Source organism: Chiloscyllium plagiosum, unplaced genomic scaffold, assembly GCF_037043375.1.
Source record: "Chiloscyllium plagiosum isolate Xiang-an unplaced genomic scaffold, Cpla_swu_hap1 HiC_scaffold_36, whole genome shotgun sequence".
Lineage (NCBI taxonomy): Eukaryota > Metazoa > Chordata > Chondrichthyes > Orectolobiformes > Hemiscylliidae > Chiloscyllium > Chiloscyllium plagiosum.
Genome location: NW_028270174.1, coordinates 22,440,835 through 22,461,100, shown reverse-complemented (window position 1 = coordinate 22,461,100; position 20,266 = coordinate 22,440,835). Strand labels below are relative to the sequence as shown.

The window sequence follows — 20,266 nt, the reverse complement described above, 5'->3', positions numbered from 1 at the left end:
TCTCCTGTTCCCTGGATGCTGCCTGACCTGCTGTGCTGTTCCAGCAATAAAGTTTCAACTTTGATCTCCAGCATCTGCAGACCTTACTTTCTCCTATCTACCTGCAACTCTACTTTCAAGGGACTATGAACCTGCACTCCAAGGTCTCTTTGTTCAGCAACACTCCCCAGGATTTTACCATTAAGTGTGCAAGTCCTGCCCTGATTTGCTTTTCCAAAATGCAGCACCTCACATTTATCTAAATTCAATTCCACCTGCTACTGCTCAGTCCATTGGCCCATCTGATCAAGGTCACGTTGTACTCTGAGGTAATCTTCTTCCCTATCCACTACACCTCCAATTTCAGTGTCATCTGCAAATTTACTAACCATACCCTCAAATCCAAATTATTTATATACCGTATATATTTGAATAATAGTCAAATTGTTTTGACTACTCTAAGATTAAATTTACGGGGTCGACTATTACATGGATATTACTTTTGAGTGGCTAAAATTCATGCCCGTCAAAGGTCATACCTTATCATTAGATAAAGACCAATTGATTTCTAAATGCACAAAGAACAAACACAATGAATTATGGTAATGCTGAAAACCCAGAGTGGGCGAGTACAACCAACAGGCTGACTCAAATGTTGATCTGTTATCTATGAAGAATTAAGGTTGCCTTTTACCTGAGATATATGGAAAATTCCAGATTTTATGGCCAAAATTAGAGGGCCGACTTTTACATGAGATAGACTGCTACTCGAGTATATATGGTGAATGATGCAAACAGTGGACCCAGCACCGATCCTTGAGGCACACCGCTGGTCACAGGCCTCCAATATACACATACACACACACATCCCCATTAACTCACTCATTGTGACCACTTCCTTACCTAACTGTTCACTTCTCCTCCAAACACAGGTTCATTAAACATGGGAGAGAAGCAACGTGAATTAATGACAGAGACCCAGCCTCTGACTGAAAGACCAGCTCCTCACTACTTCCTTCCATTTTATTTAAGAATTTACGTTTGATCTTGTCAATGCAAATGAATCCGCACTGTTGAGCTGCAAATACAGTAGACTATATTTGAAGGAAGGACATGTGTAACACCACTTAACCTGGAAGGTCTGAAAGACATCTTGGACAGCAAGCTGCGAAGAGCTGAATGGGCAAATGTCACACCTTTTCCGAGTGCATGGAAAGATACCATGAAGGAGTGAGAAAACGTTTGGAGTGAAGGAAGATTGGATCAGTGTGTCACAAAGAGAATGGTCGTTGTGGAATGCTGACAGTGGAGGGGAGAGGAGAATAGATTGGTAAGTGGTATCCTGCCAGAGGTGGTGGAAATGGTAGATGATGAACCACTAAGTGCATAGACTGACATGTGGAAAGAGTGAACAAGGGGGAACCATATAATTGCTCCGAGAGGAGGGAAGTGGTGAGGGCAGAGGTGCAGGAGATGGTCAGACATGATGGAAGACTCTGTCCACCGTGTTGATGGTAGTGGGGGGGGGGGGGGGCGCAGGGTTAAAGTGGATGCCTTCCCACTCAAAATTGGCATGGCTCACTGCGTCCAACAGACAAATGAGAAAGAAACTGTAAACTGCAAAGAGCAGCAAAAGCCAAGCTACGCCATTCTTACGGGGAGGGAAAACAGGAGTTGTATTGGGATTAATGGAACGACAGATGGAGAGAGAGATAGACAAATTTAAAAACCAGAGATGTGGACAGATTGATCTAGACACATAATTAGCCAAGAAAAAAAAAATCCAAACTAAATTTCACTTTGTACAGAAGTCTGCTTTCCTCCTCAGTCACTATAAACATCTGGCTCAGTGGTTAGCCCAGCTGCCTCACAGCACCAGGGTCCCAGGTTCAATTCCAGCCTCGGGTGACTGTCTGTATGGAGTTTGCACATTCTCCCCGTGTCTGTGTGGGTTTCCTCCCACAGTCCATAGATTGGCCATGTTAAATTGCCCATAATTTTAGGTGCACTAGTCAGAGGGGTGTGGGTTGCTGTTCAGAGGGTCGGTGTGGACTTGTTGGGCCGAAGGGCCCACTTCCACACTGTAGGGAATCTAATCTAATCACTGTGAAAGATCTTGTCATTTACAAAGCCTGCAAAATATGTATATTTTTAATACATCTGATCAAAGTAGATGAATTCCCATTATATTTTTTTAAGATATCAAAATCTGCTGGAAGAGATTTTTAACAATATGTCATTCAGATGAACAGTTACTTTCACTTTGTTCCGATGAGGGCAAAGGATAATCAAACAACACATGAACTTCTCAAAATCAAAGATCACAAGCTGTGCTACACAAATAAAGGAAATGCCAACTAATTTAAAGCACAGCTGAATTCAGTTAAGCAGATAATACAAGTAATGAGAGGAATTCCGGTTAGAGTGCTTCTTACTTTACAGTAGCCGATTCATACTTAACATTTTGAGGAATATGACACAAGAGAAAGGAATGAGAAATCATCCACTAGCGCGAGAGACTACACACAGCGGGAAATCCGATACGGCTTACAGATATTCGCTCCTAAATTAGAGATACACGTTCATGGCAAATTAAGCAAGATGACAAATTCGATAAAAGCTTCCCTTCTGTACGAATATAACACAATATTTTATGTACTTCTTTGTGTTTAAAGAATGCACAGATTCAGTAAAGAATTCATATAGATGGACAGAAATGAAATTACAATATTAGAAGAAGGAACAAATTACTGCCGATAATTTTAGAATACAACTTACAAAAATTACTTTTCTCTCCAATCCTTTGGAGGATGTAATACTGAACCTCAAATTCCCTTCTATGTTATTCACAGACTGTGTTTACAGTTCCACAAACTGTGGCTACTCTTCAGGTCATAGTCCCTACAGTTTCATATCAGTGACTTGTTCAAAGAGACCCACATAGCTCAGGCTTTACTCTTCATCCACGAGTTCAACTCCAGGAGTCAGTAAACAAGACTAAGGCAACCCGTCCAAACTCAGGGACACCACATCCATCTTTGAACTCGAAATAATACCCTGACGAAAAGCAGTTAATGCAGCATAGGACAAGGATCTAGTCTACAGCATTTCATCTGTTAATATTACCTGCCCAATAACCCATTCAATATCCACTGATATCTTCTATTTAAAGATCATTCTTATAGTATGTTTTCACTTTAGTGTGGTTTGTAAATAATGGAACTTTCCCAAATAGCACTGTTCCATTTTCTCCATGTGCTGTAACTGTAAACATTCAGTGCTTTTTTTTAAAACCATATCACTGCTTTGCTTGCCTCCTCTCTCAACCTTCTTTCGTCTGCTCACCCATAACTTCCTCTCATTCACCAGGTGCCCTGATCACCTCATTCCCTCCCATTCACTGCCCCTCTCTCAAAACTCATTACTCCTATTTGCCATCTCTTTCCTGGCCCCCTTGTTCCCTCACATTCACCGTTCCTCTCTCGATACTCAATACCACTCTCCTGATGTTGACACCCCCCCTAATCATTCTCCAAAGGGTTCATGCTTACGGGGCAAGGAGAGGGATGAGGTTAGGAATCGGGGAGAAGTGGTAAGGTGGATGAGGTAGGGACTGACAAGCAGCAAAGAGGTCACAAGGAGAGGTGTGACAAGCAGAAGACAATGAGGAGAGCAAACATAGCAGGTAGAGGGCAGTAAGAGAGAGTTCAAAAAGGGAATGTGGGACTGGTTAAGGGGCTGGAAAAGAGAACAAGTAAATGTGAAGGCATTAGAGGTTTGAGAGAGGGAAGCATCATGCAGAAAGCAGTGAAGGAGAGGAAAGTAGAAAGAATAATAAGTTAAGTAACAGTAATACATAGAAAGTCAGTTTTGGGGCTAGTTAGGTTTCAGGCAGCTAATAGGTTTTAGTTATAAAAATTACTTGCCAGGAATGCAACCCATCCTTATTTGATGTTTTCTTTGTGTTTAGAATGCCGTTTTGTTTTACCAACACATTAGGGAAAATAAATGAGGAATAGCTGTATCTCAATTACTAGGATCTGACCAGAATAAATGCAGTGTACTAGGATCTGACCAGAATAAATGCAGTGACTGATAGGGTAACAGCACCTACTCAGCAACTTTGTTGATAAGTCAAAAGATTGAACTAGCTCAATGGTTGCCTCTGTCATTTCTTATAAATAGTTTATAGTGGCTAATATACCACTGTAACTAATATACCACTGTTTTGTAACTAAAAAAGCACTTTCTTTGTAACCAAAAAAATACACTTACTGTCATTGTCATCAGAATCATCACTGCTGCTAGGAAGCCGGCTTCTTTTCATGATCTTCTCGATGTCTGGCACAAAAACTGTGAAGAAAGATATCAAGGTTAATGTCAAGGGTCAATGGAGTGATGGTGGTCTATTCTCAAAAGCAGATCTGAAATTCTGCAAAGATCATACAGTCCTCACCACCTCAGGTCAATAAAGGCAACTAGTCTTTGACGAGCCAAGGGTCAAAAATCTTGAATTACAATGAGGTTTGGCAAGCACCGAAACAATATTCCTGTGCATAAGGCAATGTTTGGTATCGTCAGGGGAACTGCATACAATTAGTTGCCTTTGTAATAGAATGCAAATAAACAGAATCACTCAAGTCACTGTTGGGTCCTGAAATTATACAGTAGAATGTCAGAAGATAAACACGTAAAGCGCGGGCCTACAGTTCCTTTTCCGAATATGATAGCAGTACAGGTATTAGCATTGAACAAGGCATTAAACATGAACAAAAATGGGGTTAGCACATCCACAGCAGGGAAGACTGTCGGACAGCCAGTATTCATCCATCAGTTAGGCTACAGTATATTTTCTGGGCCATGTTTACACTGAAACCATTGTGTAGTCAAAACAGCAGGTACACGTTGACAGGTAGCTCAAGCTGGTCCGAGACTTATCCTGATTCTGATGCTACCTGATAATCATAAAAATTATCAGCCAATTTGAAATAAATCCAATAACACAGTTAATACAGCAATACCAAAACAAAAGTTCAAGCAACTTGCAGGAAATCTAAACTCAAGCAAATTTGTGTCCCCTCCTAGTTTTTTTCCCCCTTCCTCTCAAAAGACAGAGTGGGCCATAGCTCTTTCCATAAGCATCGCTTCCTGCCAATAGCTCCAATGTAGTGACTTGTGAACAGGCCGCTATCCATGGGGCCATCTACTCCTCTCTTTACCAGAATAAGGCAGGCAGATTAATCAACCAAGCCAGCTCAAAGGTACAATTTGATTTAAAAAATTGAATAGGCAGAGTCAACTAAAGCTGAGAGGCAGTTAAATTAAGACACTTAACTACTTATCGTGGCCAGACTCCTGTGTCACTTCAACTATCTGTCTACTCTCAACAACAGGCCCAAGGATATTTAGACAATCAAATGAATCCAAACTCAGACTCATTCACATCTGCCACAATTGTCATACCTTACAAGGATTCTCTAAGAACGAAGCTCAGTGAGATTCTGAAAATGAGACTGTTGCCATTGATCCATTTTCACAATACAGACAATAATCATAGTCATTACTGCACCGAAGAAAGTCATAGAACATAGAACATAGAACATAGAAGAATACAGGCCCTTTGGCCCTCGATGTTGCGCCGATCCAAGCCCACCTAACCTATACTAACCCACTATCCTCCATATACCTATCCAATGCCCGCTTAAATGCCCATAAAGAGGGAGAGTCCACCACTGCTACTGGCAGGGCATTCCATGAACTTTCGACTCGCTGAGTGAAGAACCTACCCCTAACTTCAGTCCTATATCTATCCCCCCTTAATTTAAAGCTATGCCCCCTTGTAATACCCGACTCCATACGCGGGAAAAGGTTCACACTGTCAACCCTAACTAACCCCCTAATCATCTTGTACACCTCAATCAAGTCACCCCTAAACCTTCTTTTCTCTAATGAAAACAGCCCCAAGTGTCTCAGTCTTTCCTCATACGATCTTCCTTCCATACCAGGCAACATCCTGGTAAACCTCCTCTGCACCCGTTCCAGTGCCTCCACATCCTTCCTATAGTATGGCGACCAAAGCTTCACACAATATTCCAGATGCGGCCGCACCAGAGTCTTATACAACTGCATCATGACCTCAGGACTCCGGAACTCAATTCCTCTACCAATAAAAGCCAGTACGCCATATGCCTTCCTCACCGCACTATTTACCTGGGTGGCAACTTTCAGAGATCTGTGTACATGGACACCAAGATCCCTCTGCTCATCCACACTACCAAGTATCCGACCATTAGCCCAGTACCCCATCTTTTTGTTATTCTTCCCAAAGTGAATCACCTCACATTTAGCTACATTGAATTCCATTTGCCACCTTTCTGCCCAGCTCTGCAGCTTCTCTATATCCTGCTGTAACCTGCCACATCCTTCCTCACTGTCAACAACTCCTCCGACTTTCATATCATCCGCAAACTTGCTCACCCAACCTTCTAACCCCTCTTCCAGGTCATTTATAAAAATGACAAACAGCAATGGTCCCAAAACAGATCCTTGCGGAACACCGCTAGTGACGGCACTCCATGAAGAAACTTTGCCATCAACTACTACCCTCTGTCTTCTTCCATCCAGCCAATTCCTAATCCAAACCTCCAACTCACCCTCAATGCCATATCTCCGTATTTTCTGCAGTAGCCTACCATGGGGAACCTTATCAAACGCCTTACTAAAATCCATATATACCACATCTACCGCTTTCCCCTCATCAACCTCCTTCGTCACCTTTTCAAAGAATTCAATAAGGTTTGTGAGGCACGACCTGCCCTTCACAAAACTATGCTGACTATCCTTGATCACATTATTCCTATCCAGATGTGTATAAATCCTATCCCTTACAATTCTCTCTAAGACTTTGCCCACAACAGAAGTGAGACTCACCGGCCTATAGTTACTAGGGTTATCCCTACTCCCCTTTTTGAACAAGGGAACCACATTTGCTATCCTCCAGTCTTCTGGCACTACTCCTGTAGACAAAGAGGACATAAAAATCAAGGCCAATGGCTCTGCAATCTCCTCCCTTGCTTCCCAGAGAATCCTAGGATAAATGCCATCAGGCCCAGGGGACTTATCTATTTTCACCTTTTCCAGGATTTCCAACACCTCTTCTCTACATACCTCAAAGCCATCCATTCTACTTATTTGTGTCTCAGTATTCATATCGACGACAATGCCCTGTTCCTGAGTAAATACTGAAGAAAAGTATTCATTCAGTGTGGTCCATCAAATCCATGCTGGCTTTCTGTAGAGCCCATCCAATTTATCTTTGAAATCACTGATAGTTTCCACTTTCACCATCCTGGTGGGCATGGCTTCCACATCATCACTGCTCCCATCACAGAAAAGATCTCGTTCATGTTCTCTCTGCATCTCTTCCAAATCCTTAAACCTGCATCCCTAGTCCTTTTACAATCATCCACTGGCAATAGTTTTGTCTTATTTATGTAAACCTGTCATTATCTGTACGTATATCATTTACCCTCAACCTCTTTTACTGTCAGGGAAACTTCTTCAATCTAACATCACTGAGAAAGATCTTCAGCCATGGAACAATTCCAACAAATGGTATTGTGCTTTCTACAATAAAGTGGATTTTCTTGCCATTGTGACTTGGCCAGAGTTAATGTTCAGACAGAGCTTTAGGTATTGATGTGGAATATCCCAAATACCAGGTCAATGACTCAGGACCTCATGAGATAGTGGGTAATTTCTGAAATGAATTGCAAGTGAGTTCACCTTCTTCATCACTCATTTATACAAAACATACGCCAACAATTATCCCTGCTCAATGTTACTAACTGTTCACAGCTGTGCAATAACAAATTCCAAACCTTAAATGTGTTTCATCAACCCATTCAGACCTTCTGCGACACACCTCAGGAGAAGGTAGGATTTGTATCTCCTGGTTCAGGGGTAGGGTCCCTATCCTTGTAAAAGGCTATTCCTGATGAAGGGCTTTTGCCCGAAACGTTGATTTTCCTGCTCCTCCAATGCTGCCTGACCTACTGTGCTTTTCCAGCACTACTCTAATCTAGACTCCCTATCCTTACAGCAGAACAGCCCTTTTTTTTTTCAATTTATGGAAATGTGAATTTTATTTGGTCACTTATAGCAGCCAGGTTTTGCTCAAAGATTACTCTAAGTGGTTTCTGGTTTTGAAGTTACTTGATTGCAGCATAATTTTGGAAGCAGGTAATATTTTCAAACAAAGATTGTCTTTAATCTGAAAATCTATTTCTCAATAAAAGGAGAAGAAAACCAGTTCAAAGCAAAAATATCGATTTATTAGCTGAACTTCTCAAAAACATGCAAAGGAAAGATTGTAGAGAGATGGGTAATCCATTTTAAATTGTTGCTCGGACCAGCTCCCTAATTAATGAAGCAAAAGTCCAACAAGCAGCACATGTTTCATTATTTAACTAAGTCAGTGTATGGACAGTGGTCATGCAAATTCTCAAATAATTTGCATGTATGTGGCACCTTTAGCGTGCTTTGGATGTGTTTATGTTTATGGAGCATGAAGGTGGAAGCACATTTGAATCCTCAAGACTGGAGATTAAAAACAGCATGGATGAGGGTTTCAGCAAGTGACCAGCAGTAGGGATGGAGGCTGACACGAGAGGGGAACACTGACTGTTTTTGTGATGGCAATGTAATGGGATCGGAAGCTCAAAGGTCACAAATAATCTGGTTCAGCACAGAACAGGACAGCAATATTGTCAAATGAACAAAGTTTCTAACAATGAAGAATGGTTTGGATCATCAAGGTGTTCAAACGGAGGAAATTTCTCATCCAGGACTGGATGTCAACAAGCAGAATGACAGTACACCAGCTGTAACACAAGCTCTGAGGGGATTGAGAGGTTTTGGTGTGGTAGATTTGAGTGCTTTCAGTGTACAGGTCATGTCTTTTGATGATATTGCCAAGGGGCACCATGAAGATAATAGGAGGCAGTGTGATGACACAGAGGTTGTGTAAAGGCTGTAGTTTATTTCGTGAAAGGTCTCTTTAAAGCCAGTGTGTACCAGGGAGTAATCTGAAGGAGGATTAATTGACTTCCTGATTACGATATTGTGACAAAGCTGCTCCTTTAACAAGGCTATGTTGTCCTTAGGTTTTTTTGCCTGGTCATCATAGGGTCACGAAAATCTCTTCGACCTTTGAAAACGGCAGGAGGCACCTGGATATGGAAGCCCCAGCCACCTTTTCAACAGATCCCACTTTTGCCGGTACGAGGAAGGGAGCAGGGTGAAAATAATCAATGCAAAACAAAAAAATCCTCCACTCATTCAGTAATGACTGAGATTGCTTTTTCACAGTTGAAGTTTCAGAAATGTTATCTCGGCAAACTGTTTGCTTACTGTTGGCTTCATGGGGATTCCTTTTGTAAAAGGTCTGTATGAGAAGTGTAACAGGACTGTTTCCAGATTTGAAGGGGACTTGAAGCTGGAAACAGAAACAATCGCAAGGCATCAAATTGTTCTCTAGCAGCCAGGTTACAGACACTATGAAGGTGTGAAACTTGACTGGGCTGCTCCTTAATGAAGGACAGAACGCCCCTGGTGCTCACCTTCCACCTTACAAACCTCCGCATAAACCAAATCATCCGCCGACATTTCCGCCACCTCCAAAAAGACCCCACCACCAGGGATATATTTCCCTCCCCACCCCTTTCCGCCTTCCGCAAAGACCATTCCCTCCGTGACTACCTGGTCAGGTCCACGCCCCCCTACGACCCACCCTCCCATCCTGGCACTTTCCCCTGCCACCGCAGGAACTGTAAAACCTGTGCCCACACCTCCTCCCTCACCTCTATCCAAGGTTCTAAAGGAGCCTTCCACATCCATCAAAGTTTTACCTGCACATCCACCAATATCATTTATTGTATCCGTTGCTCCCGATGCGGTCTCCTCTACATTGGGGAGACTGGGCGCCTCCTAGCAGAGCGCTTTAGGGAACATCTCCGAGACACCCCCACCAATCAACCAAACTGCCCCGTGGCCCAACATTTCAACTCCCCCTCCCACTCTGCCGAGGACATGGAGGTCCTGGGCCTCCTTCACCGCCGCTCCCTCACCACCAGATGCCTGGAGGAAGAACGCCTCATCTTCCGCCTCGGAACACTTCAACCCCAGGGCATCAATGTGGACTTTAACAGCTTCCTCATTTCCCCTTCCCCCACCTCATCCTAGTTTCAAACTTCCAGCTCCGCACTGTCCCCTTGACTTGTCCGGACTTGTCCGACCTGCCTAGCTCCTTTTCCACCTATCCACTCCACCCTCTCCTCCCTGACCTATCACCTTCATCTCCTCCCCCACTCACCCATTGTACTCTATGCTACTCTCTCCCCACCCCCACCCTCCTCTAGCTTATCTCTCCACGCTTCAGGCTCTCTGCCTTTATTCCTGATTAAGGGCTTTTGCCCCAAACGTCGATTTCGCTGCTCTTTGGATGCTGCCTGAATTGCTGTGCTCTTCCAGCACCACTGCTCCTTAATGATTTTTAGAGACAAAAAAAACTGAAGACGCAGGAATCTGGACGTTCCAGTCACTGCCCATTTTAATTCCCCTTCACAATCCCTTTCAGATATGACCATCCTTGGCCTCCTCCATTGCCATAACGAATCACACTGCAAATTCGAGGAACAACACCTCATCTTCCACCTGGGCAGCCTATCGAATGGAGGACTCACATTGAATTCTCCAATTTCAAATAACTTCCCTTTCCATCCCCCAACTCCCTTCCAGTGCTCCCAGCCACCAACTGGATTCATTCCTCCCATTGAGCAATGAGGTCATACCCTCTACCCGTCTTCTTCACCCTGCACCTGCCACCCCCTTTATCTGCAGCTCCCCCCACCCCCAGTCCTGAAGAAGGGTTACACCCAAAATATCAACTTCTCCACCTCCCAGCAAGCTGCCTGGCTTGCTGTGTTCTTCCAGCCTCCTGCCTGCCTTAATGTTCGGCAGTAAACCTCTTTGCTAGGCAGGACTTCACCCCAGTCGTGCTGCTCATCAATAGACTGAACGCAGCAAATCAGCACATTTTGCTGCACAAGGTCGGAATAAGTAGTTGAAAGGGATCTAGCCCCCATTTCAAAAAATGGTCTGTGGCTTATTCACAAAATACTGCTGGTACTTGAGGATTCAGAATAATGTTTCCCAGTGTGATCATTTTTACAAGGAATTCTGCCCACAATGCTTTCTGTAAATGACCGCAAGGACACACTAGGTAATGTTGCAAGCCACATTCTCAACTCAACCATTAATAGGGGATAAAGGGCTCTAGGTCTGATTAACTATTACAGTGCTCTTTTTTCTATTACTGAATGGAGTTCAGCTCAATTTTAAACTTAACAAACATGAACATAGGAGTTAAGTGCAGAAGTTGGCAATCCAGCCCTCAAGAGCCTGATTCACAATATACTTCTTTTCATTAATTCCCATCTCCCATGCCCTCACACACACATTAAGTCAGTATTGCTGAGGCATTCCCTTGTAATACAACATAAGAGGAGCTGCAGTCTGTGGGGACCATTATATTAGATGTTGCCAGATTAAAGTCTCTGACAAAAGAACAACAGCAGCCCCTCTAATATACTGCAAGATTGTGGTGAGGTATATGAAGGATATTCTATACAAGTAGCAATCCAGAGAGTGAGTGTTCAAATCCTGAGGTAGTTTGAGAAGTTGAATACAACTTTTGAAAACACTGGATTAGAAAAGACTGGTATCATTCAATGAGACTGAGAAATTGTTGGATTACCTAAAAACATTGAGGTTCATTAATATCCTTTAGGAAAGGAAAAATGAATAGAAATGTAGAAACATTGAAGATAGGTGCAGGAATAGGCCACTCAGCCCTTTGAGCCTGCACCGCCATTCAATATGATCATGGCTGAGGGCTTCTGCCCGAAACGTCGACTTTCTTGCTCCTCGGATGCTGCCTGACCTGCTGTGCTTCTCCAGCACCAGACTCTTGACACAGGCAATCTGTGTCCGTTCCCGCTTTCTCTACATACACCTTGATCCCTTTAGCTGCAAGGGCGACACAGAGCTCCCCTAGAATATATCTTACAAACTGGTCCCTACAGCTTTCTGTAGGAGAGAATTCCACAGGTTCACAATTCTTTGAGTGAAGACATTCTTCCTCATTACAGTCCTGAATGGCTTATCCCTTGCTGGGTAAAAATACAGGAAATTTAAGACTGAGAAGGCCTTGCCGAGCACAGACATGACTGAAGAAGGCAATTGAGCCAAACTGCACTTCCCATTTCTTGGTACACAGCCATGTAAGTTATTGCGTTCGGCTCAAGAGGAGCATAATGCATACATCTGTTTAAACTGATGTAAACTTGGTGTTGGATGTGCACCTCATATTCTGACTTGAAACTATATTATCATTCTTTCACTGTCACTGGATCAAAACTCCTGAAGCTCCTAACACCCTGGTGGTTATACCTAATCCTTTTTTAAAGCCACAATTTCCATCTTCAATCCACATGATTAGATGAAACATTATGGGCAACTCAGTGATCCTCACATTTAATTCTCAGCCTTGGTAAACATGGATTATGTTTGAATATTCCAGCAGAGAGAGCTGCAAGACCAACATGGATTCAGATCTTGAGTGTGCGCTTGTATATTTTTTTACGTGAAACCTACCAGCATTAACTAATTCTAATTCATCATAGCCCACATCATTTCAACTCATTATGTGTCTTGCACTACACCTATACTTTGCCAAACGAGCTGCAGACATTTGTCCTCATAGACAATCTTCGCAGGCACACTCACAGCCACAAAAAAAACAGAGAAGAAAGTCTGCAGCACATGGTACAAAGGAGGATAATTACTTCTTTCAGCCAGCTTCATAAGTAAGGCTCTTAGTATGGAAGTGGCTCTTACCACTTCTTGCCAAGAAAATAACTATACTCTCTCAATATATGGAGGAAATTAAACTTCAAAAATCTTTTGACAGATTTACTGACAGAACCACTGACATTACACCGCAGGTAACAAAAGCACATAAAAGTAGCAATACACAAATGGACCCTCCCATTCCATTAAAAGCTAACAGAAGCTGAAGCTGAACTTACTGAGGTTACGAGGTCCTTGTCACTGACCAGCATTAGACTGGCTGAGTGACAAATGCTCACTCTATAACACTTTGGTCATACCATTACAGAAAAATCTCCTTCGGGTATGAATGAATTTGATAAGCTTAACAAGCAGAGCCTACTGCAGACCCCATGTGTTCATATTTTAATTATTTTTTGAAACCTATTCTATTAAGCTTTCCCAATTCAAGAAAAGCCTATTTTTACAGAGAAGAAAAATGCAAACATCAGGAATCCCTTACAAATAGAGGATGGAGGATCAGGAAAGCCATGTCAAACCCAGCCCTCCATTCATTCTGTGTGCAGCAAGCTTATCTATTCTCTAAACCTTTCACCATCTCCATTCCTCTCCTGTACTAATTCACACTAAAGTGAAGGTGCCAACAGAGAACAGCCACCCAACGTGTAGCATGCCAAGCATTCAATTTCCACAAGACATGAGAGCAATTAAGAAGAATTACTACTGAGAGCCAACAAGGTGAGTGTAACTAAATGAACGACCCTAGTGATAAATCCAAGGTCTATCCTCCTTGGATGGCTTTGTAGTCAAAATAATTCGACAGGGGGAGGTCTTTAAGTTAAAATTTAATCAAAGATAACCCTCTTTGATGAGGGTGGGAGAAAATGAATGGAAAAACAAAACCACTTTTACTGACATCATAATGACTTACATGGTAAAACATGTGCAATCATATTCTTGCTACAGCTTCACTGTCACTTTCTGAAAAACAACATCACTTTTTGATACTAATACCTTCTAATGGAGAAAGACAGAGTCAGAAGGTTGAAGTTGGTGGCAAATGAAGGCCATGTGTTTCCAAATAGATGAATAGGAAGGAAAAGGAAAACAGTTTATCTGGCGCATCCCTGGGTCCTTCCCAGGGTAAGGGTTTGGCAGAAACAGCACAGCATGTTGCCCAAATGTCCTCTCCACATAATAAACATAAAAACACAAAATAAGGGATCACTGAACTTTCACAACTCAGTAAATAAGCTGAACCAACACATTGGCCATACCGGAACTTAAGAAAAAAAGTTAGAAGGTTAAACAACCCACCAAAACAAAGCCCTCCGGCCTCACAATCAAGTATTCCTGATCAAGGGCTTTTGCCCAAAACATCGATTTTACTGCTCCTCGGCTGCTGCCTGAACTGCTGTGCTTTTCCAGCACCACTAATCCAGAATCCACGCACATCTCCTGCCCCATACTCTCTGCCAGTTATTTCTAGTAATGAGAAGAACTGCAAAAGCACTATTTTAGGGTGTGTTTTTTATGGTCTCCATCTTAATCGTATCATGATGATAGTAAACAAAGTGTTTTAAAGACAGTGATCATTTTAAACCACTAAACTACAATTATGCATCAAAACATTTTTCCTGTCACATGAGAAGAACACAACATATCTTCCTTTGACTGACAAACTGAATGAGATAAGCCTAATCTACAATCATAACATGGTTCACACTTGTCCCATGCCATGCAATGCTGCAGAAAGCAGCTGCCATAGTGGCAGATGTAATAGAGTACGTAAAGTATGTTATAGATGAGAACAGACAACCTCAATATATTTTAAGAAGGTAGCCTGGACCCAAACGTTTTCTAATTTTCAAGATAGATGTGAAGTGCCTTGTTCCCAATGAAATGCAACCAGTCAAGGCACTTAATGTTAGGCAAAACACAATCTTCTTTTAAACACTATAGTTAAAATTCAAACAGGGACGACAAGGTGGCTCAGTGGTTAGCACTGCTGCCTCACAGCATCAGGGTCCCAGGTTCGATTCCAGCCTCGGGTGACTGCCTGCGTGGTGTTTGCACATTCTCCCGCGTCTGCGTAGGTTTCCTCCGGGTGCTCTGGTTTCCTCCCACATCTAAAAATGTGCAGGCCAAGTAAATTGGCCATGCTAAATTGCCCATGGTGTTGGATGCATTAGTCAGAGGGAAAAGGGTCTGGGTGGGTTGCTCTTTGGAAGGTTGGTATGGACTGGTTGGATCGAAGGGCCTGTTTCCACACTGTAGGGAATCTAATCTAAAATACAAACAGAAGAAAACTGAATTTAAAATAACCTAACTATTGGAAAACCTAACCAAATTATAAACACAGTACCCATTACTAATTAACTGTACCAATATAGTAACATCCCATAAACACACCCCTTGGCAAATTCAGACAGAGATTCTTACATGCAGTTTTCCAATCCCAGAGGAAAAAACATCAAGAAAAACATTCAGAGGAAGTAGAACCGAGGAGATATTCACTGATGCTTCCAACTCTTTCAAGACCCTAAAGGATTCTGCTTAAAACTAAACCTAAAAGCCAAAAAAAGGCCTGGTCTGTGACAGCTGGCCACACCCAGTTTGCTTCCATTGCTCCAACTTTAAAAAAAAAACCCAAAGCCTCACAAATTATTTACTTTCTTAGAGACAGCTCGCTACCTCTGCCTTATAACCTCACCTCAAAACAAAAGACAGGACAAAATAACCCCTTAAAGTGACAGTAACATCACAGGTACGAGCAGTAAAAGTCAAAAGGGAGAAGTTGGAACTGGCGAAGATATGTATTTACCAACAGTTTTTTTAAGAAAAGGCACTCATGGGATGGCTTGGATTGGATCTGTGTAGACAAGGATAGAACAGTGCATCAATTTCAGCCAACTCTATGAAACGTTTCAAGCTCCAGGTCTCACGTTAAATGTTAAAGATCATCAACATTCCATGCTGTACATCTCTATGACTCTATACCCATAGGCTTTGTCACAACTCTCTTAGTTTTCAATGTTCTGGATTAAATACTGCGATATTATGCAAATGTATGGGACATCAGGCTGTCCTGATGTACGTTTCAGCCAGTGAGGAGTTTTTTTAGAAGTACATTACTGTTATCTAAAACAGCCATCGCAGCAGCCAATTTGTGCAGACACATGCGTCAACCTGATGAAAAGGTGATTTGTTGAAGGGAAGAGGATCGACCCTGAAACCAGAGCAGATTTAGTCTGCTTTGAATACTGCCTCAAGATCCTTCACATCAACCAGAACAGGTTGACACTGCTTTGGTTCAGTTTTTCTCCAATAAAGTAGAATCTCTTCAGTGCTGCACAATTAGCCCAAGATAATCCATAAAATATTTCACTTTGTAGCTGAGCTTGAATTCCCAAAAATCCAATTCACACACAAGGTTGTTATGAACCAAAAGTAGCTATTAAGGCAGTGTTATTTCCAACTAATAAGCGAACGATTATGTCTCCATGAAGTGTCAAGCACGATGCAGACTATTGTTAACATTTTGAGGAATTCACAGTAATGACAAGGAAACTACCACGAGCTGGCAACAAAGACAATTCAAATAAAATCGCCCATGAAATTGGCAGAGATGAAACTACAGCCTCAATAGCAGTTCCCTATGAATGTATTATGCAAACAGGATACACCTCCTGTAGTGCAGCTCACAGTGGGAAAACCTGCTTTGCAAAAGGCAGAAACATTGTGCAGCTTTAAACAGATCAGAGGTGTGTGTTGCTTGAAGTCTGTATGATGGAATTGATGTAAACTGCAGAAATGAATGCTGACATTACTTACCAACGAAGACACTCACATTAACTTGGTGTTGTGATTTTTAACCAGGTCTATAGTCCAAAAGGTTTATTTGGAAGCACTAGCTTTTGGAACACTGCTCCTTCATTAACCACCTGAAGGGGTAGCGCTCCAAAAACTAGTGCTTCCAAATAAACCTGTTGGACCATAACCTGGTATTGTGTGATTTTTTTAAACTTTTTACACCCCAGTCCAACACCGGCATCTCCAAATTAGACCTGGAACTTATTCTCAAATTGAGATGTTATCTTTCTGCAATTCAGGTGAAATCAGCAAAATTAATACAAAAGATGGGAAAGTTTTGGGGGCCAATGTAAATTTGGGTCCAATCTGCAAATGAATCACACATCATATTCAAAACTGAGACTCCACTTCATGGGCTTCTACACCACCTAAAGATGATACCACTGATGTTACACTCCCTTTGTAAAGTATAGCCAAATTACAACTAGTTTATTCTTGGCAAGAGTTGAACAGTTCAGCAATTCCTATATCCATAACAAAATTCTGGAAGGAGAATTTTCAAGCTACTCAAAGAGAAGGAATCATTATTAAAAATGCAACCTTCCCTACATTTATGCCTGTCCTAAACCTCCTCTATTAGTTTAACATAATTTTCTGCAGAATGCTGCAGATGGGCTGGCAGTTAATCACATGAGCAGTGTGTGCATAGGATCACTACCAACTTCAAAATCCAAGTCAAACATCACATTTCCTTCATTGCTGTCAAGTCCAATTCCTGGAGCTTTATACCCAAGATAGTAGCTGCATCACATGGACTGCCACAGATCAAGGCAGTACTGCATCGAAAGCTTAAGTTTATTTAGGAATGGCAAATTAATTGCTTTGATATGATTTATTTATTGTCACGTGCACTGTGTTACAAAATACAGTGAAAGTGTCGTATAGTGTCACCACTCTCTGGTGTCATCTTAAAAAAACTGAAAAAAAAACCAAAACATAGAATGTAAAGGCAGAAAAACAAAGAAATAAATAGTGTCCAACTGTATAGCCCTTCTTGTTAAGTGCTCCATCATGGGCCAAGGGCTTGCTGGTCAGTCACGATCCCCTTCTCGTCTCCACCCACGCCCTAGCCACTATGAATCTTCACTGGTCCTCGCCAATGCAGAAGCAACTGATGTTGCCAGGTATCAGACTGACCCAAACTCGATGTCGCCGCTGCCACTTCAGGCTGACCGCACTAATGCAGCTGCTGCTGCCGTCAAGCCTTATACTGGGCCCAATCTCGCCTCCACCACTATGAATCTGCACTGGACGCAGAGATTGCCTGGAAGCCAAAGTTGCCTTTCCAATGGTGCTCCTATCACATCACATTAATTTTTTATTTTTATACATTTATTATGAAAGGTCCCATCTCACGAACTATAATAAATGCATCTCTTCAATTTACTTATATTAGAATAAGCAATACTAATTATCTTTTGTTTTGATGCATTAGAGGAACCATTTGAGTGTTTGCACTATATGCGAGTTTTTTTATGAGGAGTTAGTCTTCTACTTTGTTGCGTGTGGGATGTTAAACCCATTTGCAGTCTTCCGATAAAGCAAGGTTGAAGGGAACAGATCGGCAAATGTTGTACAACCTAATTCAGACCCCATCTGTATTTGGTTAAATATTTTCACATACATATCACAATGTCAATAACACTTGCAGATTAAATAACTTAATAACCAGCAATCAATATCACAAGAAAACTAAGGACAGAAAACAGCAGTACCATCTTACTGAGGACGTGCTATCTAACTCTGCAAATAGTTACAGTCCAGAATCCAATTTCACAAGGGACAATGCTTAAACACTCAGCAATAATTTCAAAGTTTTAGTCATAACTTTAATTGCCGAAATTATGAAATCATAAAAGAAAATAATTTCTGCTTAAACTAAAAACTTATTTTCTCCTTTGTTATCTGTTGCTGCCAAACAGCACTTTCAGTTGATCCAAAATAATTAATATAAAAATATTATCCTGTTTCACTTCTGTATCTTTTCGTGAGGCATAAACATCTAGGAGGAGTTACAAAATCCCTCACTAAAAACTCAGTTCAGTGGACAATTTCTCAGATATAAAACTTCCCACAGAGTATTCTTTGTGCTCCAAGCCAGAGGGTATGCATTAATAGAGCAGCTGTCTTTATCGTGTGGTTCAAAGCTACACGAGGAATTTGGATTCAAGATAGATTGGTGGAGGAAAAAGCAAAATCAAGAATTGTCTCCAGTTTAGACCGCAAAGTAACACCATGCATGACACTGTTGTCCATGGTAATGACCAATGGACCAGTTAGGTCCTCTTTAAATTTTACTTGACAGTGTGCAGACCTGAGGGCTGTATTTGGCAGTAGCATCCAAAACAATGTGTTTGCATGTCAGTTGGTATGTGTGGATCCTCTGATCAGGCACAGTTGAGAGGGAGCACTGTACATCACGCGCTGATAGGAGGGTGTCTAATGTGCCATTATTTAACACAGACTGCAAGGAAAAGCCAGCGAACCACAGACCAGTAAGCTTGACGTCAATGGTACATAGTTGGAAGGGATTCTAAGACCCAGGATCGACATGCATTTGGAAAGGTAAGAACTGATTTGGGATTGTCAGCATGGCTTTGTGCATGCGAAATCATGTCGCACTAACTCGATGGAGTTTTTTTTTGAAGAGGTGACCAAGAAGATAGATGAAGGCAGGGCAGTGGACGTTGTCTACATGGACTTCAGCAAAGGCTTCAAAAGGTTCCGCATGGCAGACTTGTCAACTTTCCAACAATGCATGACAGGGCTGTGCACAAATGATTCTCAGGGAATAGTTAGGAGTTAACCACATTTCTGGGGGTCTGGATTCTCAAAGGCCAGACCAAGTACAGACAGCAAATTTCCTTGCATAAAAACCATTAATGAACCCATAATTTTTAATCCTAATTTGATTGTTTTATGGCCTCAATTATGGATATTGGCTTTTTAATGATTTAATGATTTACTCAATGAAACTTGTTTTCACTTGTGTAATTTGTAAGTTTTTATTTTAATCTTCCCTCTTTTGCATCCAATTCCACCCCCACTGCCCCCAGGCATTAAACGTATTGCTCAAGTCAAGATCCCCAAATACCAGCTGCTAACACCTTCATGAGTCAAAATATTTTGAGACTGTCAGGCAGTTGTACAATCATTGTGGAGATTATTGCCAGGGAGCAAGCTCCATTCAATCAATGCTTTGATGTGCTGCTTTCAAGCATTTACCATAAAATTGAACTTCCATTACAATACGTGAACATGTATTAATGACACGCAGATAAAGTTTAATGTTCAGAATTCATGGCAACAAAGAAACATTAAAATTACACTCCAGCTGAAAATAGTTCCTCATGAAAGTGAAGTCAATCCAGAAAAGAGCAGTCAGAAAATCATTGAATCCCTATAGTGTGAATGCAGATCATTCAGCCCATCGAGTCCACACCACCCCTCTGAAATGCATGCCACCAGACCCATCCCACTACCCTATCCCATGGCTATCCTATCC

General features: G+C 41.8%; 1 protein-coding gene across 3 annotated transcripts in view; it reads right to left on the bottom strand.

The window, feature by feature from the left end:
- jade1 (jade family PHD finger 1) overlaps positions 1 to 20,266 on the bottom strand; it is a 236,705-nt gene that overhangs the window by 77,978 nt on the left and 138,461 nt on the right. For all 3 annotated transcript variants that reach the window (XM_087980044.1, XM_043674201.2, XM_087980045.1), the window contains exon 2: positions 4,255 to 4,332. In XM_087980044.1, coding sequence (XP_087836170.1) covers positions 4,255 to 4,306 — 52 coding nt within the window. In that variant the 5' untranslated portion in view covers positions 4,307 to 4,332. The remainder of the gene's footprint in view (positions 1 to 4,254; positions 4,333 to 20,266) is intronic.